The following is a 27,406-nucleotide window of genomic DNA, read 5'->3' as shown; positions in this document are numbered from 1 at the left end:
TCCATTGAGATTCCCAACAGTATCTCTGTATTTATCTGTCTGCTCAAAGCTACAGAAAATACAAAGTAATTTTAGGATTTTCACCAACACTACTACCAGCAACAAACCTACTACACAAAATTCTAGATTTCTCCTTACCTTAAGAATATATAGCTCTTGCTGGGACCGGTTTGGCTCAGTGGATAGAGCGTCGGCCTGCGGACTGAATGGTCCCGGGTTTGATTCCGGTCAAGGGCATGTACAATACCTTGGTTGCGGGCACATCCCCAGTGGGGGGTGTGCAAGAGGCAGCTGGTCGATGTTTCTCTCTCATCAACGTTTCTAACTCTCTGTCCCTCTCAATTCCTCTCTGTGTAAAATCAATAAAATATATTTAAAAAAAAAAAAAGAAAAAGAAAAGAATATATAGCTCTGGCTGGTTTGGCTCAGTGGATGGAGCCTTGGCCTGTGGACTGAGGGGTCCTGGGTTAGATTCCGGTCGGGGGCACATGCCCGGGTTGTGGGCTCCATCCCCAGTAGGGGGCGTACAGGAGGCAGCCAATCAGTGATTCTCTCTCATCATTGATGGTCCTCTCTCTCTCTCTCTCTCTCTCTCTCTCTCTCTCTCCCCCCTCTCTCTCTCCTCCCTCTCCTTTCCTCTCCGAGATTTTTTTCTCTCTATATATAAATATATATATATGTATGAAATATTTTATTTATATTATATATATAATATAAAATATATATTGGATGTATATATATACACATACATATATAAAGAATATATCATACTGAAAATGTACATCCATGTACTCTCAAAAAGAGATTACTCTCTGTTATAACTTGTCTTGATGCCATCTTTTCCCTTCCCTCCCTTCTTCCCCTTGTAGATGCTCAATAAATATTTGTTCTCTTCTTGAGCTAGTTCTGTCCACAATACTTTCCTAAGTTAAATTCATTACCATTTCTTTAGGAATTAAGTATAACTAATCTGACAGGGCACTAATGTTTTGAGCAAACAGTTATATAAGTAAATAAAAAGATAATAACTGATATATATAGCTTTATAGCATATAATTTTATATAACAATAAATATATAAAGTTACATATTTGTCAAATCCTGCCACATAAACCCATATATATTGAACTAATTTTATCTATATGTTTATGTACTCTTTAATTATGGCTTATATATCTTTTTTTTCTGGTTTTAATTTCAGCTAACATTTCATATTAGGATCATTAATTTATCAGAAACTGTGGGTTTCAACTTTATTTTTCATTTTATGAATTGGAAGACTTATAAAAAATTTTAATGATTTTTTTATGGTATCATTGTATACTCTAAGTATAAAGTATATAAATTCTAGTTAAGCATTTAATAAATCACAGGCTAGGTGCAGGGGTAGTAGGCTGGGGAGAGGTACAAAGGAGGCTGCTGTTGGTGGAAAGAAAGAAGTGGGGCTAAATGTATATTTGAACTTAATGGAATTTGAGAAGTGTAGACTGGGGAAATAAACATTTTTAGGCCCCAATATAAATGTGTTAGCTAGTCTTTCTGTTAAAACTACTTAATAAATTATTCTCTTAAAATAGCTTTTTTAAAAGTATGTTTTAGTCACCCAAATTGACAGAAATATATACTTGTATATGATCTTTGATAGTGTGTCTCAGTGATGAAGAGAAGATATTAATGTTGGAGCAGCCAAATATGGTTCATTCTAGTTGTTCTTTAGGCTGTCTTCTATTGAAAGAACTACTAGATTAATTATGTGGGTTTACCTAATCCTTTATTAAAGAAAAACAACCATGATATATTAAAGAAAATATGAGTTTGAAACATGTATGCTTTCATTGAAATGATCACGGCACCTTTAAACTGGTTTATGCTAAGTGAAATAAGCCAGTCAGAGAAAGACAAGTACCATATGATTTCACACATACGTGGAATTTAATGAGCAAACTGAACTACCAAGCGATATAGAGACAGACTCGTAGATAGAGAGCAAGCAGATAGTTCTGGGGGTGGGAGTAGGGGATGAATGTTGAGGGAGTGGTTATAGGGATTAAGAAAAAAAGAGAGTGAACTCATGGACATGGATGACTGTGGTGATTGTGGTTGGGGGTGTGAGAGTGGAAGAGGGTATAGAGGGACTAAATGGTGATAGAAAAATACTAAAGTAAATATATTTATGGAAAAGTCCAAGAGTCTTTTAAAGTACTTTAAAAGATATTTCCATTTTTAAAGGCATTTCAAAAGGCACCCTTTAAAGTATTTTAAAAGGAAAGCAAGACTTTACAATTACTTTTGGCTTACTTTTATTAATTTGTATATATGCATATTAAAGATGTGTATATGCTTTAGATCTTATTACAAGTAGGCATATCCTTCCCATCTCTTTCTTTATTATTTTCTTATGGGTTTATGTAAACTTAAATCTCTAAGCAAGACCTTCTGGAATATTTGGTCATCCTAGCACCTTTTATTTGCATAGTTTCATGAATATAACGAAGCCATGGCCAGAGTACTCAAATATTTTTTTAATCAATGATAAAGAAGCTAAAATCCTCTGAAAGTAATTTTTTGTATTTTTATTGCAGGTAAATTGGGATATTCACATTGTACAGAAACAGAGGTAAGAAAATGCTCAAATATTTCTTAGTAAAGCAGTTTTGCAGTCCTATGTAATTTAGCTTTGAGTACTATCAGAGTCACTGTGGGTTTTGGTCTGATAAGAATGTGTGGAGAGCAGGTATATCTTACATTTAGGAAGAGTAAAATGTGAAGAAGTCAATTATCTTGTCCATGTTTTTAAAATGTCAGGGTGTGATACAAAGATAAGCTTAATCATAGTTTAAATTTTTTCTTGAGTTATTTGTGAAATTGAGTTAGCTAAGATTAAGGGCCCTTAATTTGAAATAGTTGTGGTTTTTCTTAATTCAATCTTGTGTGTCATGATAAAGGAATAATTTAAATGTGTTGGACTCCTATGGAGCTGCCGGGGTGAAGGAAAAAATAGGGATGTGGAAACAGTGTTTCTGTAAGATTAATAATGAATTACCTTGTTATTTGTATAAGTAGGATTTTTAAGTTTTAATAATATAATAATATAATAATAATATATATATATATATATATATATATATATATATATATATATATATAAATTCTAATTGTGAAATTTAAGGAATTCCCATGATTCCAGGTGTTCTTTGCAGGAACTTCAAGGATAACACTGAAATGTGAGGGCAGCCTCCATGAGTTGTGTGTGTGTGTGTGTGTGTGTGTGTGTGTGTTCCTTTCAGGAACGGTTGCATCCTTCTTAGGATATGAGGAGTCTTAAGTCTTGAGTTTAGAGCAGTGCCTAATTTTAAGGATTTAAGAAGTTACTTTTCTAACTTTATAATACATCTACATGTTAAAGCAGGTGTTAGTAAATTTTAACTGTTACTTTAAAATGCAAGGTTCCTAAGGGATTATATTGTATGATAATGGAGCAAAAGTAATGTACTATTTTTGTATTTAAAAGTTATACAATTCATTCTTTGTATTTTCTATTCAACTTTGAAAGTAGAGATATTTTTTTTTCCAAATTAGCTATAAAAATAGGTTATGCTTAATTGTATAGAGGGACTAAATGGTGATGAAAAATATTTTTATGTTGCAAGGATTTTTGATGTACTGTTCAATATGATATAAAGGAGTGGGATATGATTTGAGTCATAATGTTTAAGTTCTGTCTCTGGTTTCTGGTGTGCATCTTTCTAGCTATGTAATTTGGAGCAAGTAATTTTTTTCTTAGAACTTTTGCTTTCCTATCTATAACATGTTAATGATAGTCCCTGTTAACCTTATGGGTTGTGAAATTTTAGAGAGACAATATATGTGAAAATGTTTTGTAAACTCCAAAGACATTATTATATTTAGCAAGATGACACAAATGTAGTCAGCATGTATCTGCATTTAGGTAATGAAAAGTGAGAGCTTTACACTCAAGGCAGAGTCATAAGTCTTATTGTTCTGTCTTATGGCAATACAGGCCATAAAACCAACATGGTTTTAACATATTGTTTAGTATTTGCTTTGTATAGGAGTATAATTGCATTTTATCTCCTAATTATCTCCTAACCCTTATCCTTTTTTATTTTTTTATTTTATTAAATATATTTTATTTACAGAGAGAAGGGAGAGAGATAGAGTTAGAAACATCAATGAGAGAGAAACATCAATCAGCTGCCTCCTGCACACCCTCTGCTAGGGATGTGCCTGCAACCAAAGTACATGCCCTTGACCTGAATCGAACCTGGGACCCTGCAGTCCGCAGGCCGATGCTTTATCCACTGAGCCAAACCGGTCAGGGCCTAACCCTTATCCTTTGATCTAACTCCAGCCACCAAAATAATTGGAATCTAAATAGAATTTTCTTCCAGGTTTTTTTAAAAAAATTATAACTACTTAAGAAAAATCACAAGCAAATAAAAATTTCAATCTGATAATTAGTTTACAAAATTGGTTCAGGGTATTTTCTAAGGGTGAACAGTGGTGGTTACCTCTGAGGAGATTGGGATTTTGAATGGTGATTTATCTATATTGCGTAGATTAAAAAACAATGAGACTGATCTCACTTATGTGTGGAATCTAGTAAACAAAATAAATGGATGCACACAATAGGTCCATAGGCATGGATAGGTGGAACAGAATGACAGATCTCAGAGGGGAAGGAAGGAAGGGGAGAGGGCGTCGGAAGAGATTAGCCAAAGAACATATATGCATATATGCATAGCCTATGGACACAGACAGTTGTGTGGGGAAGGCCAAGGATGGGTCAGAGGCTAAGAGGATGGGGGCAAAAGGGAGGAAAATGGGAGACATCTGTAATACTGTCAACAATAAATAAAGAAAAAATAAAAAAATCAGACTGTCTCTATATATACTTGAGTAATTACAATAATAACAAGGAGGAGCAGTAGAGCAAGTGGGAACTTTTTCAAGAAGTTTGGTGAGCTTAAGTAGGAAGTTTTGTTTTGTTTCATTTCTGTTTTTAGGTTAAGGAAGACAATATATGTGGTGGTGATTGTGGTGGTGGTGGTGGTGGTGGTAAGGGAAGCAAGAAACAGTGACACTGGAGTCCGAATTAGAGAGTGGATATTTGCTGAAACCAGACGTAGGACTTGGTCTAGAACACATGTGTCAAACACAGGGCCCGCAGGCCAAATCCAGCCCGCCAGGCCTTGCAGTGTGGCCCGCACCGCGCTGCCATCACTGCACTCCGCTGTCAGTTTATGACGTCAGTTTATGACTGTTCAGTAAACCATTCGGCCCGCAATTTAGGCTGGATTTTAGATTTTGGCCCCTTCTCTGATTGAGTTCGACACCCCTAGTCTAGAAGATGACGTGACTAGAGCAGTGGGGCTCAAAGGGTGTGGGAAGGCTCTGGGGAGGCGGCTTCCTGTCACCCTTTCAAAGTCAGGAGAAAGTATTTTCAAAGCAATACCAAGACATTCTTTGCCCTTTGACTTTCATGGTCTCAAGAGTGCACATTGGAGTTTTTAGGGGCTTCATGAATGTGGGACTATGACAAATAGCAGACTGCAGAAGCAGACATGAGATCTAGCCAGCTTTTATTAAACATGACCTTTAAGAGTTTTGCAAAAATGTAAAACAATATCACCCTTCTAACTTTTTTTAAAAAAAATAGCTTTTCCATAAAAATGTTACTGATAATTGTTTAACCTTATTTTTAAAAATGTATATTTTTATTGATTTCAGAGAGGGAGAGGTAGAAACATCGATGATGAGAGAATGTAAAGGGATCCTAAAACTAAAGCGTTTGAGAGCTGTGGGGCTGGGGGAGAGTAGAGTTGCTTATTCTTGAGAAACAGAATCGAGAGTTAAGAGAGGTAAAACCGGAGCAAAGCCAGGAAGTTGAGGAAATCCTTGATTTCTTTTCCAATTTTTGAAGGTATAATTTATATACAGTAAAATTTAACCTTTTGAGTTACAACTGAGTTTTGACTAATACATTAAGTTGTGTTAACTAACCCCACAATCAAGTTCTTTCACCCTCAAAATTCCCCCCTTTTCCCTTGTAGGTAGTCCCTCTTCTCCCCCCAGTCCTTGGCAGTCACGGATCCGTGTTTTCCCCTTTTATTTAAACAGTGTATTATGCCGAAGCCGGTTTGGCTCAGTGGATAGAGCGTCGGCCTGCGGACTGAAAGGTCCCGGGTTCGATTCTGGTCGGGGGCATGTACATTAGTTGCAGGCACATCCCTGGTAGGGGGTGTGCAGGAGGCAGCTGGTCGGTGTTTCTCTCTCATCGATGTTTCTAGCTCTCTATCTCTCTCTCCCTTACTCCTCTCTGTGAAATATCAATAAAATATTAAAAAAATAAAATAAAATAAACAGTGTATTACTGTCAGTTCTCCTTCTCCGGGGGTGGCTCAGACTGATAATTATAAACTCTTGAGTGATTGACCTATACTTGGGGTACTTGTCTGCCAAGGAAGCAGTCCTGATCCCTGGTATAGGGGGAGCTTACATCCATGTTTTACAAGTTTTTTGACTGCCATTATTTAAATAGTTTTATGGGTTAAAGTTAAAGAAAATTGCTAAGCACTTAAAAATACTAAAACATAAAGTATTTGAATTTTCAAGTATTTAATTGTGGCCTTTCACTGTTGTTTTTAGTTTTCCAAATTTCATCACATTTCTGTTTTCTATTAACCACCACTAATTCTGAAGCACTCAGAGGCCCTTAACCTTTAGCAGGAAAGAAGGTTAAATGAATAACTAAAACAATCCTGCTGTTCCCCTTGGAGGATTAGTTGTATTTTAAGTGGAATATGTTAAAATATTATATAAGGTTAACTTGTCAATACCTTCATCTTGATAGAGCTAGTTTGTAAAAATAGAAGCATAGTAGAAATATCTGAGGGAAATTATTAAAAACACTCATGTTTATCCCTGACCAGTGTGGCTCAGTGGATAGAGCATTGGCCTGCACACAAAGGGTGATGGGTTCGATTCCTGGCCAGGGGCAAGGTACCTTGGTTGCAGGGTTGTACCCTGGCCATAGTCAGGGTGTGTTGCATTCAGGAAGTAACCAATTAATGTGACTCTCACATTGATGTTTTTCTCTTTATCTCTTCTGTCCTTTCCCTCCCTCCCTGCCTTCCACTCTCACTAAAAATAAAAGGAAAAATTATCCTCAGGTGAGGATTAACAAAAATAATCTATATATGTAAAAGGCTAAGCACCTGGTTGACCGGTCTGCTGGTAGCCACCAGGGGACATACTCTCAACACTGGAGCTGCCGAGTGACAGCAACTTTGCAGAGTGCCCGCTCGTATTCCGGGACCTCTCGGGGAATGTTGGGCTGATCCTCACAGGCTAGGTCGAGAGACCCCACCTGCCAGAGGGACCCCGCTCACTGTGTTATCCCAGGGGTGGCAGGCCAGGGAGGGGCCAGGGAGGTTGGCTCCAGGGCGTGCCCAGCCCTTCTTGCCCAGGGCCCCCCCCCCTGTCCATCTTCTAATTAATTCCCTGTCAATGTGCATGAATCCGTGCACCGGACCTCTAGTTTAAAAATAAAAACACTAATGTTCACTTCTTGGAAATAAACTCCACAGGTACCGTGTTTCCCCGAAAATAAGACATCCTCCGAAAATAAGACCTACTCACAGGTTTCCTTCTGAGTGAAATATAAGGCATCCCCCTGAAAATAAGCCCCCCCCCCAGGCTAAACATGAGAGATTTGGTCCACTGATTCTGAAAGAAATGGAGTCACAAGAAATTCACCAGGAAATTCAGGAATTGGATTGTTATGATGATGTTCCAGAAGATGATGACATGATTGTCATTGAATAAATGAGTAAATTCTTGATACTGTAGGATTCACAGTTTGTCTGGTTTGTGTTGACAACTACCATACTACCGTACCGTATACAGGTAATAAATTTCCTTTATTTTCATTTAACAATAAATGTGTACCGTATTCTTCTTCATGGAAAAATAAGACATCCCCTGAAAATAAGACCTAGCGCATCTTTGGGAGCAAAAATTAATATAAGACACTGTCTTATTTTCGGGGAAACAGGGTACTTTATATAAATACTTTGTTTTATTCCCACACGTATCTTTTTTAAAATAAATTTTTATTTCTTAATTATAGAAGGTGTACAATATTATATTAGTTTCGGGTGTACAACCCAGTGATTAGACATTTATATATATATTATAAAATGATCACCCTGATAAATCTAGTACCTGTCTGACACCATATATAGGTTATTATGATATTATTGGCTATGGTCTCTATGCTGTACTTATATCCCTGTGACTGTTCTCTAACTACCAATTTGTACTTCTTTTTCACCCATCAGTCCCCTTCCAATCTGGCAACTGTCAAAATGTTCTCTGTAGTTATGAGTCTGTTTCTGTTTTGCTTATTTATTTTGTTTTTAAATTTTATTATTTTTTAAAATATATCTTTATTGATTTTAGAGAGGAAGAGAGAGAGATAAACATCAATGATGAGAGAGTATTATTAATTAGCTGCCTCCTGCATGCCCCCCAAAACTGGGCATGTGCCCTAACCAGTAATCAAACTGTGAATTCCTGGTTCATAGGCAGATACTCAATCACTGAGCTATACCAGCCAGGCTGTCTTATTTGTTTTAGATTCCACATTTAAGTGAAATCATATGGCGTTTGTCTTTCTCTGACTTGTTTCAGTCAACACAGTACCTTCTAGGTCCATTCATGTTGTTGCAGATGGTAAGATTTCATTTTGTTTATTTGTTACTTTTCACCTGAGGATATTTTTCTCATTGGTTTTTAGAGAAGAGAAAGGGAAGGCAGGAAGGGAGAAGGAAAGAGAGAAGAAGAAGGAGAAAAGGAGAGAGAGAAAAACAGAGAAACATCAATGTGAGAGAGACACATTAATTGTTTGCCTCCGACATGCACCCTGGCTATACCTAGGGAACGAATCTGCAATCAAGGTGGCTGCCCTTGACTGGGAATCGAACCTGCAACCCTTTGCTGCATAGGCTGATGCTCTAACTACTGAGCAATGCCAGCCAGGACTTCATTATTTTTTATGGCTGAGTCATACTCCATTGTTTACATGCACTACTTCTTTATCCATTCAAGTATTGATGGACACTTAGATTGTTTCCATATCTTGACTCTTATAAATAATGCTACAATGAACATATTAATTTTAGATATTTATTTATTACCATTTTATTATTCATACTTTTGATCTTTTTTTTTTTCTTCCTAAAGAAGACCCTTTAACATTTCTTGTAATACTGATTTGGTGGTGATGAACTCCAGCTTTTTCTTATCTGGGAAACTCTATTTGTCCTTTGATTCTAAATGATAGCTTTGCTGGTTGTAGATTCTTGCTTTTTATTACTTTGAACATTTCTTGCCAGTCCCTTCTGGCCTGAAAAATTTTGGTTGAGAAGTCAGCAGACACTCTTATGTGCTGTGCTTTTTAAAAAATATATATTTTATTGTTTTGTGTTTTTTTGTTTTTGTTTTTTTTTACAGAGAGGAAGGGAAAGGAAGAAGGATAGAGAGTGTTTTGAACTCTGAACCTGGTAGATTGCTTGTCTCCGTTTTTTCCCCTGGAGTTTTGTTCTGTTCATTCATTTGGGACATGTTTCTTTTTGCCTGTCCCCCTGTGTTTGCTTCCGTGTATTAAATAGAGCCCCACATTAATTTTAAAATATACTTTCATGCTTACTATGTGCTAAGTATTGTTATAGACATTAGCTAATTTAGTGCCCCATTTGGGACAGTGAAATGCCTAATTGTCTCCTTATAGTGTTTAAGCCTCTTACCTGTGTCTATTTCAACTCCTAGCATTATGTAGGCAGGGAATGTGTTTCTGCCAGGTGTAAAGTGGGCAAAGGAGTGAACACAGTCCATGAACTTTCAACCCCAGTGGTAAGTTGAATATAGGGTTCTGTACCATAGTAATTTGAGAAGTAGTTTGATTCTAAATTACTCAGAACTACTCAAGTCCTTTAGTCCCTGCCTGCCAGCCCCTTCTATACTGTACCCTCCTAACCAGGCCTAAAGTGCCACCACCACCATCATGCCAGCCATGTTCAAAGGTGATGGGATGTGGGGTCTTGCAGTATTCATCTCTAACATCTGGAACTTTAAGAGAATCAACCAGGAGCAGCTGGCTATCATTCGCTCCAGGTTCAAAGAGGGCAAAGCCTTGAATGGCTACAGTAAGAAGAAAAAAAATGTGTGTAAACTGCTCTTCATCTTCCTGCTGGGCCATGACATTTATTGGTCACATGGAGGCCATGAACCTGCTTAGCTTTAACAAGTACACAGAGAAGCAGATAGTTACCTGTTCATCTCATTGCTGGTGAACTCTTCACTCCGATCTGATCTGGTTCATTAATAATGCCATCAGGAATGGCCTGGCCAGCCACAACCCCCACTTCATTGTCTGGCTGTGCACTGTGAAGTGGGAGGCCTTTGCTCTGACATCCTGCATCCTGGTGGCTGGGGACAGCATAGACGGCCTGAATGAGAACCCGAAGAATTCGACCGCGTGCCTAACGAGGCTCTGCAGGGCCTCTCCCGACCTAGTGTGCATGGCAAGTGGATGGCCCACACTATGCACCTGCTCGGTGACCAGCACCTGCTGTCGGCCTCATCACCTATCTCTGTAAGAACATTGATGACTGACGTACTTGCATTTCTCCATATATGTCCCACCTGAAATGCAAGAAAGGGCAGGGGACGGCTGGAGGAATCCAACCAGCAATAACATCAGTAAGGATGTGGACCTCACCTCCAGCACCTTATGGATGCCTTCCTCTTCCCACAACCTTTTGGATGCAGCACCCTAGACTCCCTCCATTGTAGGCAGCCTCCTGGTGGATGTCTCCTCTGCTGGCCTGGCCGCTGAGCCCAGCCGGGGCCCACCCCTGAGGAGGCCTTTTTTGGGACCTGAACCCCTGAGGACGTTAGCCCGCCCATCCCAGAAGTTGAACTTCTGAATAAGTTCCTGTGCAAGAACAATTGGGTTTGAGAACCAACTCCTACAGCTTGGAATCAAGTAGGAGTTCAGGCTGAACTTGGGCCACATGCATCTCTTCTATGGCAATGGCAATGAGATCTTGGTACAGTTCCAGAACTTCATGCCCACGATAATCCACTCTGGAGACCCCCAAATTCAGTTGGCTGTGCAGACCAAGCCAATCAGGTAGATGGAGGGGTGCAGATGCTCAACATCGAGTGACTGTGAGACTTCCTGACAGCCCTACTGTCAGTGTGCCTCAGGGCTGGGGAAGCCCCTCTGTCCTTCACCCTGAAGCTCTTGGTGATGATCAACAAGTTCTTCCAGCCAACAGTGATGGTAGTCTCAGACTTCTTCCAGCACTGGAGGCAGCTGAGCCGCCTCTAACAGGAGGCACAGAAAATCTTCCAAACCACCCACCCCACTGATGCTGAAGTCACCAAGGGCACGCTCCTGAGGTTTGGCTCTGCTCTCCTGGACAACGTGGACTCCAACCCCGAGAACTTCATGGGACTGAAGTCATTCTGACTCAGCTCTGAGCGGGGCTGTTTGTTCCAGCTGGAGCCCAGTTCCTAGGCTCAGATGTGGTGGCTGACCCTGCGTAAAAGCAAGGAGCCTGTTTCTTGTCGTGTGTGAGCTGCTGGCCGAGCAGTTCTGACTACTGGACTCTGGCCCCGGGGCTGTGGCCAGCACAAAGAAGTCCCTTGGACTGTGAGAGCTTTGTTGGATGGGGCAACGAGAGGACCTGTGCTGGTGACAGGTGTGTGGAGGATGTCGGGGACCTTCCTCGGGTCTTTTGTATTTTTATTTTTGTTCACCTGCTGCTGTTTACATTCTGGGGGTAAGGGACAGCCTGTCCCTCCCTTCTGCTCCCAAGCACATAGGGAAAGGGACCAGAGAAACAGGTGCCTCTTCCCCTCCCACCCACCCTGTTGTGTCCCCTCCTGCCCCTCCCCTGCCAATGGACTACAGGAGAAAATAAACTGTAGCAGTTATAGTACAGGATCTGCTCTTTTAGCAAAAAGCTTTGTCTGCTTTTAAACTTTAAGGGTTTATAAATGGAATTGCATGTACTACATCTGATAAGGGTTTAATTTCCAAAATATATAAAGAACTTATACAACTCAACACCTGGAAGACAAACACTCCAATTTCAAAATGGGCAAAGGACCTGAACAGACACTTCTCCAAAGAGACATACAGATGGCCAATAGACGTATGGAAAAAAAGCTTATTAATCATCAGAGAGATGCAAATTAAAACTACAATGAGATATCACCTCACATCTGTCAGGATGGCTCCCATCAATAAATCAACAAACAAGTGCTGTGAGGATGTGGAGAGAAGGGAACGCTCCTGCACTGCTGGTGTGAATGCAGACAGGTATGGTATCGCCACTGTGGAAAACAACAGCATGAATTTTCCTCAAAAAGTTAAAAATGGAACTGCCTTTTGACCCAGTGATCCCACTTCTCAGAATATATCCTAAAAATCCTGAAATACCAATCAGAAAGAATATATGCACCCCTATGTTCATTGCAATGTCTATAATAATAAAAGCATAATATATTAATTAGTCCGGACAGCCGAACTACCTTCCAGATGTCATTCCAGATGTCCTTCCTGATGAAGCCACCATGGTGAGGCTGAGGCAGAGGCATTTAGGAGCGATCAGGCAGGCAGAGGGGTTTGGGGCAACCAGGCAGGCAGGTTAGGGGCGATGATGCAGTAGGCAGAGTTTATAGGGGCTTTCAGGCAGGCAGGCAGGGGAGTGGTTAGCAACCAGTGGTCCTGGATTGTGAGAGGGATGTCCGACTGCCAGTTTTGGCCCTGTCCTGCTGTGGGATCAGGCCTAAACTGGCAGTTGGACACCCCCTGAGTGGGTCCCAGATTGTGAGAGGTGCAGGCTGGGTTGAGGGACACCCTCAGTCCCCCTTGCTCCTCCTCCCCCCCCCCCCCCCACAAATTTCATGCACCGGGCCTCTAGTTATTTACAATTGCCAAAATCTGGAAACAGCCCAACTGCCCATCTAGGCTGTGGTACATTTACATAATGGAATACTACTCAGCTGTAAAAGAAAAGAAGTCACTCTTCCCTTTTGTGACAGCATGGATGGACGTGGAGATTATTATGCTAAGCAAAATAGGCCAGTCAGATAAAGACAAATACCATATGATCTCACTTATATGTGGAATCTAATGAACAAAATAAACTGACAAACAAAATAGAACCAGAGGCATGGATACATGGAACAGACTGACAAATGTCAAAGAGGGAGTAGGGGGACTGGATGAAAGAAGGGGAAGAGATTAGCCAACGAACATAAATGCACAGCCCATAGACATAGACATCAGTGTGGTGAAGGCCAGAGGGGGGCGCCAGAGGGAGGGTCTGGGTGGAGGTGGGCAAAACGGGGGTGGGGAGGAATGGAGGACATCAGTAATTGTGTCAAGAATTAAAAAAAGGGGGGAGGGGGAGTCTTAACCAGTTTGGCTCAGTGGATAGAGCATTGGCCTGCGGAATGAAGGGTCCCAGGTTCGATTCCCGTCAAGGGCATGTACCTTGGTTTTGGGCACAGCCCCAGTATGGGATATGCAGGAGGCAGCTGATAGATGTTTCTAACATTCTATCCCTCTTCTTTTCTCTCTGTAAAAAAGTCAATAAAATATATATTTTAAAAAAACATACAAAAGGATTGCTGGTAATGACATCATTTTCTCCTTGGTCAACAAGTAAAAGGAGCAGGAAGGATGTTCACATTCTGTTACCTGTCTTTTGTAAATAAGCCTGAATTGACATAGCCATTTTAATGACAGTAACTCATTTGGTCTGGAAATGGGTTTGTGTGCCCTCAGAGTAAATGTGTCTGCCTTTGAGTTGCTGTTTTTTAGTAGAGGTTGGTAGTGAAATATTATTGATGTGATAAATAGGTAATTTCACTTAGATTTCATGTATCATCAGATAAAGACTGAGGGTATTATGATAGTTATTTGGCACATTTTAAATTAATTTCTCCCTCCAGTCCTGCCCTCCTCTTTGTCTTCCCCATTCTTGTCTCTTCTATCTCTCTATCTCAGATAATATTTATTACCAAAATGGCCTTTCGGTTTTAGTCATAGATGTCTTAAATAGAGGGAACATGGTGTGACCATAGGATACAAAATTTACAAGTAGTGTTCCTTTGTATTTAAAGATCAGTAGCAGTTTATATATGTGTATATTTGGCAAAGGATTTTAGAATAACCAGAATTATCTGGAAGTAAATATTTTATTCTTTATTTTTATTGTTTGCATTTTATTGAATTTATTGGGGTGACACTGGTTAAAATTATACAGGTTTCAGGTGCACAATTCTACAAAACTAATATATAAGTTTTACAAGGTTGCAGGATACAAAATCTTAATAGAAAAACCAATTACTTCTAAACACTTGCAATGAGCAATCCGAAAATGAAATTAGGAAAACAATTCCATTTATAATAACATAACAATTAATAAAATAGTTAACAATAAACTGAGTAGAAGAAGGGCAAAACTTACACTCTGAAAACTACAAAACACTGGTGAAAAAATTAAAGACCTAACAAATGGGAAGAGATCCTGTGTTGATGAAGTGGAAGTCAGTACCACGATGGTAATACTACCCAAAACCACCTCCAGATGCAAGGCAGTCCTTGTCAGAATCCCAGCTGGCTTCTTTGCAGAACTGACAAGCTGATTCTAAAATCCAGATGGAGATTCAAGGGGCCCAGCAGAGCCTAAACGAAGAACACAGTTGGAGAACTCACACTTCCAGGTTCAGGAGACTGGGCACTGGCCTTCATTTAGTCCATACTTTGACACAAATGTTCCCTCTTTACTTTAGAGGCCACAGTACCTGTTTCCTACTTATATACTAGCTCTATTTCTTTAAAACTGTTATTTATATACAGTTTGTTTTATTAAACTTAGAATTTTATTAATTTTTTTCTGCATAGTTAATAAAATTAGGTAGTTAATACCAAGGCAATAAAAAGAAGCAGGACAATTATAATTTGCATTATTTGATACTTTTTTTATTAATATATCTTCAAATGTATTTTTCTATTACTGTCCTGTAGTTTACACAAGAAAGAAATTTAATAAATTAATTTAAAAAATGGATCAACAACTAGTATTTGTGAAATGGGCCTCGTGTCTCATGTTGGCCTTTAATAATGACTGCCAAGTATAGAAGTGGCTGCTGTTGGTTCTAAAGAGGTCATGGTTACCAGGTCTGACTTTACCTTGAGAAGGAGAAGAGCAGAATGCTTTGAGGAAAGGAGTTGGCAAAAGAATTGAAGGAGATTGTGAAACCTCCTTAAAATTTCTATTAAAGAGCTTGTTAAGTTTTCTGTATTAAATGTCTTTGTTCTGGAAGGGACTCTGGCCCTTTTAAGAATGGGAGATCTCGGCAACCCATGACAAGCGGTGAAAGGTTGCTAAGGAGATTCCTGTGAGAAGGAGCAGTATGTAAATGATCTGTTTTTGAACTCTGACTTCTAAAGGCAGGAAATGAAAGGAGGGAAGATGCTTTTATTTCACTCCTCTAATATTTTAGGAAGCAAGCAAAAGCAAACACAGAAATCGTTTGATTTAAACGAAATTAATTTTAAACACAGAAATCGTTTGATTTGGACAAAATTTGTGTCGTGTTAACATTGTATTTTTAAATATTTTATAGAAATATAGGACATTGAGAAACGTGCACAGATCAAGTTATGGCTTGAATTTTTACAGATAGTTATAATGTTTTAATGTCATTTAAGTACACTTTATTAAATGTGTCTTTGTAAAAATATTATCTTATAAAATTTTATTTCAAGTGAAGATCAAAGTGATCATTTCAAAGCATTATGGAGATTTTCAGATAGTTTCTATATATATTTTTAATTGAATGTTGTATTCCTCCACCTTCTTTCCCAGTCTCCTGCTCATTAAAACAAATCCAGGGAAAGAATATCCTCCAGGGAGGAAGGAGCCATTCTGACTAGGACTGGTTTAGTGCAGTGCTCAATAGAAATCTAATGGGAGTCACATGTCCAACGTACAGTTTTCCAGTAGCCACATTAAAACGTGAAAAGAAACAGGTGAAATAAATGTTGTAGTATATATTTTATTTAACCTGATATGCCTAAAACATTATCATGTCAACACACATTCAATATGACAATTATTACTGAACTACTTTATATATTTCCTCATAGTAAGTCTTTCAAGCCTGGCATGTACGCTATACTTCAGCTCCTCTCAGTTTGGACTAGCCACACGTAAGGTGCTTTGTAGCCACATTTGGTTAAAGCAGCGTTTTTCAACCGCTGTTCCGCGGCACGAGATGTTGCCTGGTGTGCCGTAGGTGCAGACAAGACAAGAATTTTATAATTTTTCACTATTTTGTTTACTTAATATTTCATAATAAAGTAATTATAAAATACTTTCTTTGTGTTTATTTGATTCCTATTCAAGATAATTACTTTATATATAGTCAATGTAGGCACAGAGTTAAATTTTTTAACATTTTCTAATGGTGGTGTGCCTCGTGATTTTTTTCATGAAACAAGTGTGCCTTTGCCCAAAAAAGGTTGAAAAACACTGGGTTAAAGGAGTAGAGAGAAGAAGAAATGGAAATGTTTAGGAAATGAGACATTTGAAAGAGCCTAAGCTATTTTTTGAAAACTCTGAAGCTTATTGGGGAGTCAGTAACAGCACGTTGGGTGGGGTGGAGTCTTCTGGAATCACCAGGGGAGGGCACACAGTGTGAGCCATTTGATGGAGACCGGATATAGTGTTCACCTGCCGGCTCTGTGCGGGGAGGGCTCATCAAATGAGCAGTGAGCTCGGCCCGCACTTATTCTGGGAGAAAGTTGCCCCTCACCCCTAGTTCTCCCCCTGATGCCGGTCAGTTCAGTTCCTTCCCACACATCTCTGATGCCCTTCAAAGCCGCTGCCTCAGTGTTGGAGCTCAGAGGGAGTGAGTCTGGGTAAATCTGTGTGTGGGCCCTTTAAAAAGACTCCAGCAGCTCCCCATCTCACTCCGGCTCAAACCCCCCCCCCCCCCCCCCCCCCCCGCTAGTTTTTACAGCCAGAAGTTGTGGGAACTTCTCTTTCTGGCACTGGAACCCTAGGCTGGGGGCCTGCTGTGGGGCTGGGACCCCTCCTCAGAGGGTACCTCTGCAGCTGAGGTAGCCCTTCCGATTTTTATCGGCCACCAGCGCCTGTGGGGCCAGCACATTTGTTTCTCCACCCTTCCCGCCAGTCTCCTTGTACCTTCTTTTTTTTTTTTTTTTTTTTTAAATATATTTTATTGATTTTTTACAGAGAGGAAGGGAGAGAGATAGAGAGCTATAAATGTCGATGAGAGAGAAACATCGACCAGCTACCTCCTGCACACCCCCCACCGGGGATGTGCCCACAACCAATGTATCGATACATGCCCTCGACCGGAATCGAACCCGGGACCTTTCAGTCCACAGACCGACGCTCTACCACTGAGCCAAACCGGTTTTGGCTCTCCTTGTGCCTTCTTATCTAATTCCCTAGTTGTAGGACTTCTATTTATCCAGATTTCAGGCAGTTCTGAATGATGGTTCTGTAGTTTAGTTATAATTTTGATGTGGTTGTGGGAGGAGGTGAGCATGCACCACATTTACCTATGTTGCCATCTGGACTGGAAGTTCTATAATTTGCTACTTTATTGGGCCCCAGTTTCCTGTCTGTGAACAACATATTGTCACCTGTCCCTGAAGTGGTTGTAAGGATTAGAGAGATCAGGTGTGAAAGGTGACTAGAATAGCAAGCAGTTCTTGGGATGGCTGATGCTATTACTTTTGTCATCACCTGAATGTAAAGTTTTGTTAAAAGGAATTCAGATATCAGAGTATGTATTTGTATTTTCATATGCAAATATAGGAGTATAGATTGCAAATAACTTTGGAGAGCAAAGTACTAGAGGCCCGGTGCACAACATTCGTGCACTTGGGAGGGTCCCTCAGCCCGGCCTGTGCCCTCTTGCAGTCAGACATTCCTCTCCCAGTCTGGGGTTCTAGCAGGCTGGGACCCCTCGCTCCTTACTGCCCGGGAGAGGCTCCTGTCACCACCACTGCGCTCACCAGCCAAGAGCCCAGCTTCTGGCTGAGCAGTGCTCCCCCTGTGGGAGCACACTGACCAGCAGGGGGCAGCTCCTGCGTTGAGCGTCTGGCCCCTGGTGGTCAGTGCGCATCATACTGACTGGTCGTTCTGCCATTTGGTAGATTTGCATATTAGCTTGAGTGTTCTAACGGCACTTCTTCAAAATACTCTCCCAGGCCGAAAACCGACTTTTGTGCATGGGCCATGAAGTTTCAGTCTCACTGTATGTGCCGAGGTATTTTGTGGAAGAGCCACACTCAAGGGGCCAAAGAGCCGCATGTAGCTCACGAGCCGCGGTTTGCCGACCACTGATATAGGATATCACACATCTAAGGGCATGGGCCTAATTCATTAACTTTACCTGTAGGACCATTTCCAAAGAAAATAAGAATAGGTGCAGCCCTAACTGGTTTGGTTCAGTGGATAGAGCGTCAGCCTGCGGACTGAAGGGTCCCAGGTTCGATTCCAGTCAAGGGCACATGCCTGGGTTGTGAGGGACTTGCAGGAGACAGCCGATCCATGATTCTGTCTAATCACTGATGTTTCTATTTCTCTCTCCCTCTTCCTTCCTCTCTGAAATCAATAAAAAAATTTTTTTAAATGTGCAAAAATGTAGCTAGAAGATATTTATTTGCAGCACTGCTTATAAGAGAGAAAAACTCATTTGTCAACAAAGCCAAATATCAACAGTACAACGATTGCAATTTCTTTTGAGAGCCAAAATTTTTAAACTTAAATTTTTTCTAACACCACTTCTTTAAAATAGACTTGTGAAGAGAGATGGTTTATGTGAAGAGAGATGGCCCATTATAGTTTAAAACAGTTATGGGCCAGTCTAAAAGGTTATAAAATATGTAGTAAGTACCGAATGATCCAGTTTTTCTAAAATAATTTTCAAAGGACATATATAGTAAACTGTTAACAGTGATTGCCTCTGGAATTTTATATATGCCAATTTTCTTTTGATTGCTTGTATTTTCTGAGATTTATAATGAATGTTTTGTTTTGTAATAAAAAAGAGAGAGACATCATGGGTTTGTGTCTGGGGATGGAAGGTCCTGTGAAGAGAAAAACCAAAGATGGAAGCATACATTTTGCCTTCTTATAAGTCATGAGTAACTGTAGCAATTTGCTCAGTTTTGCCTTCCAAACTGAGTCCAGTCCCATGACTAAGCCAGGTGAGCAGGGGAGGCAGAGCCTTGCTGGTTGCCTTGGGGCCTGGCTACAAGTCAAGAACTAGAGTTAGTTGATTTCCATAACATTCTGTCTCTTTAGGGATTTTGATGATTTTTCAGCTACAGGGGGAAATAAAAATAGGACTGAAGTGGGAAGCATCTATCGAAGGCAACGCAACGGAAGAAAATGTAAGATATGAGGGAAAGTTAGCAGTTACGGGCCAGTCTAAAAAGATAAACTGCACTGCCACTTCTTCTAAAGCCTTTTCATGAATACTGTTGAATTGGCACAATCCAGTTTTGAGAAACAGGACCTTGTGATAGTCACAAGTTATTCAAGCAATTAGAAACCAGGAAATGTACTCTGATGTAAACCAGTTCATGAGTCACCGTTAAACAAGTACAGTGATGAAGCTTTCAGATCCAGCGCTGTTCTTGTATCAGATGACTTCTCAGATAGTTGAAATATTTTCCAAAATTTGTTTTATTTACCTTGAGTTAAGTTAAAAATGAGTTGCATGTCCTAACAAAATTATTTTTTATCCCATCGTTTAGCAGATGTAAGAGTAAATCAGATTTTTAATTATGTGTATAGTACTAATGAGAGAGAACATTAGCATTTTTAATTGTCAGGTAAACAAAGGGAAAAAATAATTTAGTGGTTATAGTAAGGTGAGCCCTCCTGGAAACAAGCTAGACCAGGGCACAGCGCCGAGCTGTGAAGGTACATAGACACCTTCTTCCCTCTCCTCCCTTTTCCTTCTCCCTCTCTCCTCCCCTTCCTCCTTACCCCTCACTCCTCCTTCCACTCTCTCCTTTTTTCCTTCTTTCTACAAAGAAAACACTTGCCCTGTGCCAGCACTTTCTAGTCATTGGAGTTATAACAATGGACAAAACAGATACAAACTGCTTGCATAGATTTATATTCTATTAGCTATAGCCAATATACAGATAAATTTACATAAAATATTATATTAAGTGCTATGAAGAAAAATAAAGGATGACAAAGGATAGATTACACTGGAGTTATCTGGCAGAACTACTTTGTGAATATTCATTTTGTGTTCTTGCATAGTAATGTCGAGAAAGTTATTAACATAAATGTAGCAGCTGTGATAATTACAATTTATTTTGCTCATAGACTTGAAAGAAGACTTTCCTATACTATTAGCAGATAAATTTTCACATTTTTTTCTAGTATTTTAAAAAGAAATATGTTTGTCTTTACCTGAAAATTTTAGATGGTTCAATGTGAAGGATATTACTTTATTGTTTTCTAAGATGTTAACTAATGATTCTTCTTGTTTTTACTGACTTGAAATGGAAACTTTGTTACCTACTATATTTTTATGCTATGGTTAATTTATGGACTTATTTTTGTTATTGTATTAACCTTACTTTAAGTGGCATCTATTTATAAATCCTATATAATAAAACCCTAATATGCAAATCTACTGAATGATGGAATGACTGGTCTCTTTAATGCACACTGACCACCGGGGGCAGATGCTCAATGCAGGAGCTTCCATAGGGGGAGCCCCACTCAGCCAGAAATCGGGCTCATGCTGGCAAGTGCAGTGGCAGTGGCGGGAGCCTCTCTCACCTCCACTGCAGGGGGCAGTAGCAGTGAGGGGTCCCAGACTCCTAGAACCCCAGATTGTAAGAGGAAAGTCTGACTGTCAGAGAAGTCAGGCCCAAGCAGGCAGGCAGATATCCCCCAAGGGGTCCTGGACTGTGAGAGGACGCAGGCCAGGCTGAGGGACCACCTTTCTCCCTGAGTGCATGAATTTTGTGCACCAGGCCTCTAGTAAATTATAATTTATACTAAATAATTACATTTGAAAAGTTTATTCTGTGGCTTAAACTTTTGCTAAATTGGCAGTTAATTTGACTTGATGAAGTTTTATTGTTATTTAGAAAATCAAATTACGTAAACAGTGATTTATATTACAAAGATATGTTGGAACAGATAGAGCCTGAAAGCAAGTGGTGATAGAAGTACACTTATTCTGTATGGCCATTAAAATGTAATTTGAATTTTATATGTTCTCTAAAGGACTTCTTAGGCAGAATTCAAAATACTGCTTTTAATAAAGAACCAGGCATTTGGAGAGTATTCTTTTTTTTTTTTTTTTTTTTTTTAATCTTCACCCAAGAATATGTCTTGCTTTTAGAGAGAGAGAGAAAAACATTGATGTAAGAGAAAAGCATTGATTGATTGCCTCCTGTGCATACCCTGACTGGGGATTGAACCTACAACATATGTATGTGCTCTGACCAGGAATCAAAACCACAACCTTTTTGTGTACAGGATGATGTTCCAACCAGGGCTGGGGAGTATTCTTTTATTTTTATTTACTTATATATTTTTTAATTTTAGAAGATGATATAATATCAAATGTTAGAGAAGTATTTCAAAAGTTGATAGAAGACAGTAATAGTATTTAAATTAACATGACAAAATTATTTTATCTAAAACATCATTCACAACTATAGAAATGACTGTTGCAGAGCTATCAAAATCATTTTTTAGATCTTTTGATGGGGAGTATTCTTAAAGGAATTATTGCTTCTAATATAATTTTAAAGAAATTTTAGGTTTGAGGTATATTATAATCATTGTACCATTTCTAATTTAGTTTAAAAAGTAAGTGTGGAAGAGAACCAAGATGGTGGTGGCATAGGTAAACACTTGTACTTGCTGCCTCTCACAACCACATCAAAACCACAACTAAAAGACAAAATAACTATCATCCAGAATCGTGGGAAAGCTGGCTGAGTGGAAGTCCTACAACTAGAAGGAAAAAGAAAAGCACATTGAGATTGGTAGGAGGTGCGGAGACACAGAACACATAAATCTAAAAAAAAAAGTTGGCAGAATAAAAAATCTGATGAACAGAATAAACTGGTGAATGTAATAGAATCAGGAGCATAGAAAGGGCATGGACTGACAGTTCTCAGGAGGAAGTGGGTGAGGGGTTGCAGGAAGAGATTGGACAAAAATCTTACACCTATGGACGAGGACAGTGGGTGGGTGAGGGCTTGGGGTGGGTTGGGAACTGGGTAGAGGGGAGCTGTGCGAGGGAAAAAGAGGAACATTTATAATCTGAATAATAATGGTTAAAAAAAGTTAATGTGTATTTAGGAAGATATAATTATACCAAATGAATATAAGAAAAATATGTTAGGAGCAAATGATATACATATTATTTTGTTTTCTTATTTAATGTCATATATTTCAAAAACTTTAAATGTCAAAGATAATGTATACCCTTTAGTTCGGTGACTCAAACTAATCTCTAGTGTAAAAATCCAAAGTATGTGAAATCTCTGCCGCCTCTGCACTGCATCGCTCGCCAGTACAGTCCTGGCTGACTTCTCACGCACATGTCCACTCCAGTGTTCAGTCCCTCACTGGATGTGAGTGGATGGCAGTCAGCTGGGGGCAGGAAAGGGGCCTACACATTGAGCTATGCAGTCATGTGGTCATCTGTGCCATTTGAGTCCACTCTTCTTTCCCCAGCCTGCATGCTTAATGATGCCCTCTAGAAAGTGGACCAAAGAAATTAGGCAACCATTTCAGACAGGTGGGCTGACTTAAAAAAAATTAGTAGAGACCATATTTACTCTGCTTTTTGAATACTCTTAGTGCAAGAAGAAGCTAGGTGTTGAAGTCAGTATTTAATTCTCAGCAAATTATTATGTGCAGTTTTCTTTCCTTCTTGCCAAACATTCCTTAAAGCTGTTGGATTATTGGAGGGCCTGAGATGAAACCATTAATTTGGCAAATGTTCAAAAGTACCAGGCACAGATACAGAGATAATCACAGTTTCCCCATAAGTTTTGGTACCAGTTGGACATAGGACAGCTGTTCTGGCTGTTACCTGGTTGGGTGAGTCTTCAAGGTCTATCCTTAGGGGTTGAAACAGTACCAGCTCACCCTCTCTCCCACCACAGATATCTCTTACCTGTGGTGATGCCCGATTCACTGGGATTTCAGACCTGGCAGCTTCTCCAGTTGTCCTTCAGGCTTGCTCCTTTACACAGGCTCAGAAAAGAGGGAATGGTGACATGGGTAGGCTCTCTTCAAGTTGGCAGAAGTAAATAAGCCAGTTGGTTGAGTAACAAAAATGAAATGTTGTCTAAAAACTTTGAGGTAAGAGATGATTAAAATGGTGCACTTTGGTTATGTAAAGGAACAAAGGAAGAAAGAAAGGAAGGGATTTGTCAAGAGGTGTTATTGGCCAGAAGAAAGTTGTGGGGTGGTGAAGATTGTAGCAGGTTTTTGGGTCACTCACTCTTACAGGTGGAGGAGGAAACATAGGAGAAGGGGGTTAACAGGGCGGTGAATTGCTGCAAATAGTACCAACATATCTACATTGATCTTTTTAAAGAATCTGTACTAATAAAAGCCTAGGTGGTCATCATGCCCTCACGCTGTCACATCCATCACCAGGAGGGGCGGGGCTTGATGCTGCATGCGCAGTGTGGGGGAGGGTCCCAGCAGCTACTCCTCACGGCTTCCAGCTTCCACCAGGGTCCAGTGGCTCCACACAGGCCACTGGCTCTGGCCTACCTCTTTGGGGCAAAACATTGAGGAGCCCCAGATGGGTGGGTGGGGCCTACCTCTTTGGGGTGATCTATCCCAGGGCTCCCACACTGTGAGATGGCACAGACCAGGCTGGGAGACCTCCCTCTCCCCCGATTGCATGAATTTCATGCACCGGGCCACTAGTATAAGTTGATGTAAAATAAATGACACACCTTGCCTATGGCTCAGTGGTTGAATGTCGGTCATGGTTAGATTCCAGTCAGGGCACATGTGCAGATTACAGGCTCAATCCCCAGTAGGGGGTGTGCAGGAGGCAGCCGATCATGACTCTCTGTCATCATTGATATTTCTCTTTCTCTGAAATCAATAAAAACATAGATATTTTTTAAAGTAAATGACAAAAGTCAGATCTCCCAATTGTATGTTTTATGAGTTGACACAATCATTTTATTTTATTTTTTTTAAATATATTTTATTGATTTTTTACAGAGAGGAAGGGAGAGAGATAGAGAGCTAGAAACATCGATGAGAGAGTAACATCGACCAGCTGCCTCTTGCACACCCCCTACCGGGGATATGCCCGCAACCAATGTACATGCCCTTGAATCGAACACGGGACCTTTCAGTCCGCAGACCAACGCTCTACCACTGAGCCAAACCAGCTTCGGCGACACAATCATTTTAAATATTGAAGTGTGTGAGCAAAAGTATTTTTAAATTAAGTCCAGTGCCAAAGTCATTTACGATATATAGATTTTGATCCACAGATTTCTTCTTCTAATGAAATTTTACAGTGAATATCTGACATGGGCGATAACTCAAATTACAATTACTTATGTGATTTTCACTGTCAGGATATTTTTCATTCCAATCTTAACTTCGTAGGAAAACCCTCCTCCAAAGTTTCTGTATAAAAAGGTTTAAATACTCAGCATGGCCAGATTTATATTTATATTTCATTATTCCTACCATATTTAAAAGAAAATTGAAGTAGTATGGTGAAAGAAAAATGAAATGTCTGTGAAATGGAAAAGGAAAATAAGTGTAGCAGTTGTTTAAGAGTTGGTGATAAGTTTTTAAGAAGAAGGCAGAGCGGAAAAACATTGTTTTGGCTTTTTGGAGCAGGTGAAACAAGAGCAGTTTCTAGTCTTTAAAATATACATATACTTTTTTTTTTTTTAATTTGATTTCAGAGAGGACGGGAGAGTGAGAGTGAGATAGAAATATCAATGATGAGAGATAATCATTGGCTTCCTCCTGCACGCCTCCTACTGGGGATTGAGCCCAAAACCTGGGCATGTGCCCTGACCCAATCGAACCTTGAACTCATAGGTCAATGTTCAACCACTGAGCAACACCAGCTGGGCTCTAGTCTTTTATATTGCCCTTCATTTCTGTTTTCTTTCACTAACTATATAGCTTCCTTTTTTCTAACTACGTGGCTTTACTAGAAAGCTCCCTATTCATACGCAGTCTGACTGGATTGCATGTCTGCCCTTGACAACCCAGAGTGCTAAGGAACAGGAGACGATCTGATAATATATCTCTTGAGTGGGTCATTGTGTACTTCCTACAATTGGCTCCTTGTAAAGCCGGTTCAGTACGCCAGCATTGCTTTGTGAGCCCCGTTTGTATAATTGGTGCAGTGTGTCCTCCAAACTCCTCCCTTTTTTTTTCTTGTGGCAAATAGGTCAAGGTGAGTGGGATAAATGGGACTCACTGAAGTGCAAGGGGCAGATATTAAAGACAGTTTTTACAATGTCAGGAGTGGCATACTCACTTATTTCTGACACTTCCACAAAAGTCTGTCCTCCCTCAGTACTTCCACAAAGCTCTGTAATATCTAATGTTTCCCTCACCCTGTTGTACTTTCTGTTACTCTGCTTGACCGTAAGCACTTTCAGGGCAAGGGCTGGTTCTCATTTATCTTTGTATCTATATTGCAGTGTCTGGTACAAAGCAGGCGTTTGATACAGGTTAGTTGGTTTTAAAACACAGACACAACTATAGAAGTTTACCATTTCCCCAACCCTGTAATGGGTGAGTTACATGTATACTTTTCATAGTACTTGGCCATATGGAAAAAGTTCTAATCTAATTTGGATTGTTTATACTAACTTTAATGATAGGAGGAATGGTTAGAAAAACCACCCGTAACACTTCCCCTCAGCAGTAATTGCATTTATCATGTTGTGATTTTTATCTATTTTCCTATGTACATGTATATATTTTTTATAAGTTGTATCACGTGAACATATGTAATCTAATTTAATTTCAGTGTAGTCATAGATGCTCAATGGATATTTGTTTTAATGAATATTCTTCATGTTTTCAATACTATAAAATTTTTATGATTACCTAATATTCTACTATATGGATATACTATAACTTATTTAACCAGTCATTTATTGCTTAATGGTTAGGCTGCTTATTCATTTAAAGGAATATTTGATCATGCACACTTCTCTGGTTTCATTCCTTTCCCCTCCCACTCTTTTTAAAAATGTATATATTTTATTGATTTTTTACAGAGAGGAAGGGAGAGGGATAAAAAGCTAGAAACATCGATGAGAGAGAAACATCAATCAGCTGCCTCCTGCACACCCCCTTCCGGGGATGTGCCCACAACCAATGTACATGCCTTGACCGAAATCGAACCTGGGACCTTTCAGTCCACAGACCGACACTCTATCCACTGAGCCAAATCGGTTGTGCCCCCTCCCACTCTTTACTTTAGTCAAATTTATCCACTTTTAAGGCTTTGAAAGCCTCATCTTTTACATCCAGATATTTGCAATGCTGTTCCTTCTGCTCTTAACACACTTCCCACTTTGCCTAGCTAATACCCTATGTTTAGCCATTTCTTCTTCTTGGAAGTTGCCCCAGACTGGATTAGTTGTCCCTCCAATGTGCTTCAAAGGTGGCATTTTGTACTTACTCCTAGAAGCACTCAGTCTGCTGTATTTTAATTGCATGCTTTCTAGACTATAAACACCTTCAGGAAAGGAGCTATGCCTTATGTCCTGTTGCATTTCCCAGCCCTTAAGTGCAGTGCCAGGTATATAGCAGGAACTTAGTAAATATATTTCTTAATGAATGAATACATGAAGGATCCCCCAGTTTCCAATGTGTATCATTAAGTGGTGATCTTTAACAATCTCATATTTTTTTATTTATCAGAGAAGCATGTCTTTTATTTATAAAGTGCTTTATAGTATACAAAATATTTTCAAAAATATGTCATATTGTTAAACTTGGACTAATTTTTAGTATTATGCATTATAAAATGAATTGATATGTTTAAATTTTTAATATATTAGTCTTTATTGGTATTTAAATGATAATTCTCATAACTTACCTAAGTTGAGAATTTGTTTTCTAAGCAAATAGACTATATTTTAACCCTATCTTAAGTTAACTATGAACTCTGATGAATGTTTTGTAATTATGGTTAAATTGATTTAAAACTATAGCATAAAGCTAAAGGCTATTATTATTATT

General features: G+C 39.5%; 1 protein-coding gene across 5 annotated transcripts in view; it reads left to right on the top strand.

Moving 5' to 3' along the window:
* SPIRE1 (spire type actin nucleation factor 1) overlaps positions 1-27,406 on the top strand; it is a 103,440-nt gene that overhangs the window by 13,349 nt on the left and 62,685 nt on the right. For all 5 annotated transcript variants that reach the window (XM_084887313.1, XM_084887312.1, XM_084887314.1 and 2 more), the window contains exon 2: positions 2,582-2,616. In XM_084887313.1, the coding sequence (XP_084743439.1) occupies positions 2,582-2,616 (35 nt within the window). The remainder of the gene's footprint in view (positions 1-2,581; positions 2,617-27,406) is intronic.

Source organism: Pipistrellus hanaki (assembly GCF_964339955.1).
Source record: "Pipistrellus hanaki genome assembly, chromosome: 6".
NCBI lineage: Eukaryota > Metazoa > Chordata > Mammalia > Chiroptera > Vespertilionidae > Pipistrellus > Pipistrellus hanaki.
This window is presented reverse-complemented; position numbering and strand designations above follow the sequence as displayed.